General features: G+C 38.9%; 1 protein-coding gene across 1 annotated transcript; it reads left to right on the forward strand.

The window, feature by feature from the left end:
- The first annotated feature begins 1,361 nt into the window (after positions 1 to 1,361).
- LOC140613605 (olfactory receptor 4C6-like) lies at positions 1,362 to 2,306 on the forward strand. The gene has a single exon (XM_072792039.1). It carries the CDS (start codon positions 1,362 to 1,364, stop codon positions 2,304 to 2,306), a length of 945 nt encoding a protein of 314 aa, XP_072648140.1.
- The last annotated feature ends 4,631 nt before the right edge of the window (positions 2,307 to 6,937 follow it).

Consider the following 6,937-nt stretch of genomic DNA (forward strand, 5'->3'; position numbering starts at 1 on the left):
CACTTTCATTTCTGGAGGCAGAACTGGCACCCACCTTGCCAGTAGATGGTTCAATGCTACTTCCCGTGGACGAATTCAAGCATCATTCTTAATAAGTGGGGGAGTCCCTGGGATATGACCTAGCTTATAGAGTGTTCAACTAGCTCATTCTAGGTGCTCAATAAATATATGAAGTAAATGAAAGAATTTATATGAAATGTTCTAAGTTCTTGACTCTTGGCTGTGTCTAGTGATAAATGAATGTCAGCTATCTAGCTTGAGGTTACCAAAAGTCAGAGGGTGAGAGAAGGGATTGTATGTAGGTGGTTTATTCTGGAAAACAGAATGGAGGCAGTGAATGGGGAGTGTGAAACAGGAAAAGAAAGAAAAGTTAATCCAAGATTGTGTTAAGTTGGTTATCATTTATTCACTGGCTCCTGCTTACTAATGATCTAGGATTTCCTAAAAGTATCTTTTTTTTCTTTTTTTATTATTTTTTTTTTGGAAAGTGTAATTTTTTAATAATAAATTTATTTTTTATTGGTGTTCATTTGCCAACATACAGAATAACACCCAGTGCTCATCCCGTCAAGTGCCCTCCTCAGTGCCCGTCACCTATTCACCCCCACCCCCCGCCCTCCTCCCCTTCCTCCACCCCTAATTCATTTCCCAAAGTTAGGAGTCTTCATGTTCTGTCTCCCTTTCTGATATTTCCTACCCATTTCTTCTCCCTTCCCTTCTATTCCCTTTCACTATTATTTATATTCCCCAAATGAATGAGACCATATAATGTTTGTCCTTCTCCGATTGACTTATTTCACTCAGCATAATACCCTCCAGTTCCATCCATGTTGAAGCAAATGGTGGGTATTTGTCATTTCTAATGGCTGAGTAATATTCCATTGTACATAAACCACATCTTCTTTATCCTCGGTGTTTCGATGAACACCAAGGCTCCTTCTACTGTTTGGCTATAGCGGACATTGCTGCTATAAACATTGGGGTGCAGGAGTCCCGGCGTTTCATTGCATCTGTATCTCCTAAAAGTATCTTAATCCCTTCATATTTCCAGATGTTAGTATGCTCCAGAATGATGAAGTAGGATTTTCTAAGTGTCTCAAGCAGAAAATATTGAGACAGAAGATAAGGGATGTACTGGGGAACAGACGTGTTTTTGGAGGGATCAGTTAAGATAAAGCTGTTGTCAGGCTATACTGTTAACAGCTGGTTGCTGTATTAGTGGCTAGAGAAAAAAGTAGGTTAAGAGATTATGAGACACAGTGCAAAAATTGTCCCACACACTCAGTGATTATTAATTAAAATTAATGTTATTTTGTAGATTTTCCAGCTCAGAGCAGTGTGCATTTATCAGCCCGTAGTAAATGGAGAATCCAAGAAATGTGACTGAATTCATTCTTTTGGGCATTACAGAGAACCCAGAGCTGCGGAAAATGCTCTCTGCTGTGTTTCTAATCATGTATGTGTCCACGGTTTTGGGAAACCTAGTAATTGTGGTAACTGTGATCACAAGTCAGAGTCTGAGATCACCTATGTATTTTTTCCTTCCTTTCTTATCCCTTTTGGATGTTACCTACTCTTCTGTCATTGCTCCCAAGATGATTGTGGACTCCCTCTCCAAGAGCACTGCCATCTCCTTAGAAGGTTGCATGACCCAGCTCTTTGCAGAGCATTTCTTTGGTGGTGTGGGGATCATCCTTCTCATCGTGATGGCCTATGACCGCTATGTGGCCATCTGTAAGCCCCTGCACTACATGACCATCATGAGCCCTCGGATGTGCTGCCTGCTGCTGGGAGGGGCCTGGGTGGGGGGGTTTATCCATGCAGCAATACAGCTTCTCTTCATGTATCAACTACCCTTCTGTGGCCTCAATGTTATTGATCACTTTATGTGTGATTTGTTTCCCTTGTTGAAACTGGCCTGCATGGACACCCACACCCTGGGTATCCTAGTCATCCTCAACAGTGGGGTGATGTGTATGACCATCTTCCTTATCCTCATCACCTCCTACATGGTCATCCTCTGCTCTCTGAAGTCTTGCAGCTCTGAAGGGCGGCGCAAAGCCTTCTCCACCTGTGGCTCCCACCTCACCGTGGTTGTCTTGTTCTTTGTGCCATGCATTTTCCTATATGTGCGGCCTGTGGCCACGTACCCCATTGACAAGGCAATGGCTGTGTCTTTTACCATTGTTACACCCATGTTAAATCCCTTGATCTACACCCTGAGGAATTCAGAGGTGAAAAATGCCGTGAGGAAACTGGTGAAACAAGGGATCCTGGGCATCACTAGCTCACATGCTAAGGACTAATCTTTTTTACAAGGACAATAGGTCTTTCCCGCCCTATTCATTCGAATCCATTGGGTACACAACAGCCAATGGCATCTTTTAAATATGAAAATCCGGTTAAGATACTACAATCAAGTTACTTACTACCTCTCCAGTACATTTTGTGCTTCATCACTTACAAGACTCTGGATATTCTTTTTCCTTTTTTTAAGCTTGTGTTCTGAATAATTCAAGCCTGGTTTTCAATAATTCAGGTGCTGTCTCAGGGCTTTTGTTCTTACTCTGCTGGGGGCTGGACTTCTTTTTCTCTGAGATTTTGCTTGTCTGGTTCCATCTCATTTTTTTTTCCATTTTCAGATCAACTCCCACCTCCTTAAACAAGTTTCTACTGATGACTTTCCCTGGTCATTCCCCTCAGTTACTTTTTACCTCTTCATTCCTGGATTCATTTGACATGTCTTCATGTTGCCTCATATCAAAAAAGAAGATAAAGCCCATTGCAGCATAAATAAATTGTTCTCTGTAAAAAATTTAGGATGATAATTTTTCTGTTTTAATTATAGAATTAAAGAACTGGAAGGATCATAATGATATTCCTAGACTTAAATATTTTTACTGCATTTGGGAATTTTCCTATTATCAAAAGGAGGTCCAAAAGCTACATCTTTTATTATGTATATAAGAGCTATTCTTACCATTTGTGCTGAAATTATTATCTGTCAGTTCAATTTCACAAATTTCTTCTCTTATCTGTTCTATAGGTTCCTCATATTAATTCACATTAAATACATAGTAGGGGTGGTAGAAGGGAAGGAGGGCGGGGGGTGGGGGTGACTGGGTGCCGGGCACTTAGGGGAGCACTTGACGGGATGAGCACTGGGTGTTATTCTGTATGTTGGCAAATTGAACATCAATAAAAAAATTTATTATTAAAAAAAGAAGCAATCTGTTATCTCTTTCTTCTTTAAAATAAAATCTTCCCTCGATCTCATTTCCTTTTCTTTGTAGCAAAATTTAAGAGATTCTGTAATGGTTGTTTCCCATTTCTCTCTTTCTATTCAGGCATACTTCAGTACTCAATATTGAAAATGCTCTTTTCAAGGTCAACCATGACATCTGTGTCACTAAATTAAATAGTCTTTCCTCACTTCTCATCTTATGGACTCCATCATTGAATCCAGTCTACCATGACATATTCTCACTTATATGACCACAATTCCCAAATTACTACCTCCAGCTCAGGCCCCTTTCCTGAGGCTGAGACCTGGAAATCCAGTCTCCTTCATGGCATTTCCACTTGAATGACTAGTAGATTCTTCCCCTATTTCTAAACCAACTCCACTCACAACATTTTCTGTCTCAGCTGATGGCATATTTGGTCTCTTTTTCTCATACCCTATTCCAATTTATCAGGAAATTCTGTTGGCTCTACCTTCAGTACATATTCATATTCAACCACTTTTAATAACTTTTAAACCTTTTGTAGTTCCAAGCCACTGTCATCTTTTACCTGAATTATTGCAATTCCCTTATACCTACTCTCTTTACTTTTATCTTGGCAACCTCTGCTCTAATATTCTGTTGTCAACACTGTACTCAGAAATATCCTATTAAGGATAAACTCATTAAGTCAGATGATAGCCACACTTCTACTTAATACTCTGAAAAGTCTCTTCATTTTACTTAGGTTAAAAGCTAAAAGCTTTATAATTACTAAAAATTAAGTAGCTATTTGCCCTGTTATTATTTGGATCTCCTCACTTATGACTAAACCCCCAATGACTCCTCTGGTTACTCTGGCACCTCTCTGTTCCTCTTACTGGCCAGTTATGTTCTTGCTGTAGGGACTTTATATAGGTTACTCTGTCAGCCCGGAATACTTTCTTCCAGTCATCTGCGTGACCAACTCTTTATGTTCATAGATAAGAAGAAACTATATTTTCACCTTACTGTTCTTAGACTTGGGTAAGCAAAGCTTCTGTTCTTGACTTCACACTTGGAAATATCTTCTGTGAAGTTTTCTAGAGTCTCCAGTGTCTGGGCTTGGGCAGTGCCTTTTGGTGGGGTAATCCAGCCTGAACCTGATTCCATGGGTCTCATCCTTCCTCCTTTGGGGAGCTCTTTGACTCTTTATGTTACTCATGGTTTCAACCAGATGCCTTAGAAACACTGCACCTATAAAGTATCCCAGGTTCTATGCCCAGGATGTTGGTTCCAGGAGGGCAGTATGTCAAGCAGGAGGCATTATTCCAACATACCATGTTTCTGGAGAGAACACAAGATATGGGTTCTGGATATGGACAGGAAGACAGAGGCTTAGGGGATGAATCTTTCTGTGCTCTAATCAGACAATAAGCAACCAAGTACCTCTTCTCTATCTGCAATTCTAGAACTCCAGCAGTAATTCACTATATCTCATCCTGAGAGTTTACCTAGGTAGAGGTCCGATAAAAATATTTGGCTGGCTCTTCCCACCTTAGATGAGGCCCCAATTTTAGAGACACCAACTTCTGTGATGAATTAATAACAGTCCAAAAGAATGATAAAGCATATTTGTGTGGAAATCGATCAACCAAATCTAAAATTTGTATGTACGTGTAGCTATGTTTGAACAGTTGTGGCAATAAAAACAATGTGAGGGACATAGAGACAGGGGACTGAATTTTCTACATATCAGAGCCTACCATAAAACTCTGCCTTGTAAACATTTTGCTGTAGACTTGTTAATAAAAAAAACTCTAAAGGACAGAAGAAATGGCCCAGAAATTAACCCATATATCTTTGGAAATTTGGGATGAATTTTGTAATTTAATAAATAATGAAGATATAATTTTAAATCTGTGGGTAGAATGGTTTATTGGATCAATTCTGGAAGAGTAAATATACCATCCCTCCATTTCATACATATCTTTGTGCCTGTCTGTCTTCTTTCTTTTTTGATTTGTAAAGTTTTTTTTAAAGCTTCATCTTATATTTGCATAAATAACGTGCTTGTTATATTATGTGTCCCATCCTATCTTCACACTATTATTTCAGCATTATCCCACTCATTTCCTCTAATGGGATCAAATAATAAAGGTTTAAGCAAAGCAGGGCATGGAACAAAGTAGAAGATACCAAGTGTGGTTCAAAGTAGGAACCAGGGTTCCAGGATTAATTGCTAGAGTCCTGCTGTTGAGTCATTTGTTTAAAAGACCATCTCCTCCAGGAGTGTGGTCCTGGTCAGATGGTTCTTCTGGTTGGGAAAACTCTACAAAATATCAATTAAAAGAAAATTATATGTTCTCATTCATTTGGGGAATATAAATAATAGTGAAAGGGAAAATAAGGGAAGGGAGAAGAAATGTGTGGGAAATATCAGAAAGGGAGACAGAACGTAAAGACTGCTAACTCTGGGAAACGAACTAGGGGTGGTAGAAGGGGAGGAGGGCGGGGGGTGGGAGTGAATGGGTGATGGGCACTGGGTGTTATTCTGTATGTTAGTAAATTGAACACCAATAAAAAAAAAAAAAAAAAAAAAAAAAAAAAAAAGAAAATAACACCTGTCCCTTAATAGTATGGGTGAATAGCACCTCCCCCAACACCACAGGTGAAGGTGCTTCTGCATATTTACTTTTTTTTTGACAAATCACTTCAATTCTGCTTCTATTTGTCAAATGTGAATAGGCATAAAAATCAGTAGGATACAAGAATGTATAGAGTAAAACATTCCTTGGTATGGACTTTCTCTAAAGGGACCTCATGGGCTAAGTCCAACTTTCTCCCAAGCTTCAATCCCAGGTCTACCTTCCTTCAGAGGAAGCAGACTTGTCATTCCTTCTCTTTAAAAAAATGGAAAGAGAAAAATTCCTTTAATCTCTAAAAGTTGTATTTTTAGTTTTAAAGTCATGGCATATTTAGCTTAAGTAATCAGGGAGGAAAAAGAAGAGTTTGGATTAGTCCACACATCTTTGCACATTATTCATAAAATGTGTTAATCTTTAACAAGCACCTGTTGCTACTCTAATCTTAGCATACTACAGGTCCTTGTGGATTGGTGGTGTGCTTTATTCCGAACCCAGCTTTGGTATTTAGTAAGGACACAGGCATTGTGCTCTAATCTTGCACAGAGATATTGTATTCCATCCCAGTGCACACAATTTTCTATTCCTGAAAAGGAAGGCAATGGAAAGCATCTTCAATGGAAACCCAGGAGAATTTGAAAAAAAGAAAAAAAAAAGCTAATTGGTTGGAGACATAAAAGTTTTGCAAATACTTGAACAAATCAAACCACAGATAACTGTGTCTTGAAAAATCATACTTACTGGAAATTTCCAAACACTGAGGAGAACTGAGAAGCAATTCTACAGGTTCATGACCTCTCAGAGAAACTTCTTTAAATTCCAGTTGGAAATCAAGGAAGAAACTTTTACTTATTTATTTGTTTTTCCCTGAGACAATGCTGAAGATTGTGCTTGAAAATCAGTGGGGGACATTCTCTACCTCATCTGCTAGAGATGCTCTTTCTCTCTCTCTTACAGGTAGAATTAAGACTTGGAAACATGTTTCACGTTTTGGGCAGCCATTGAATGGACTTTCCTCCATACAGCATAGGAAATTGTCATCACCAGAATTTTCAAGAAACTGAAAAATGGTGAGATTTATGATTTATA

This window comes from Canis lupus, chromosome 21 (assembly GCF_048164855.1).
Source record: "Canis lupus baileyi chromosome 21, mCanLup2.hap1, whole genome shotgun sequence".
Lineage (NCBI taxonomy): Eukaryota > Metazoa > Chordata > Mammalia > Carnivora > Canidae > Canis > Canis lupus.

Coding starts and splice junctions, on each gene's coding strand:
- LOC140613605 (XM_072792039.1), top strand. CDS start 1,362: ATGGAGAATCCAAGAAATGTGACTGAATTCATTCTTTTGGGCATTACA.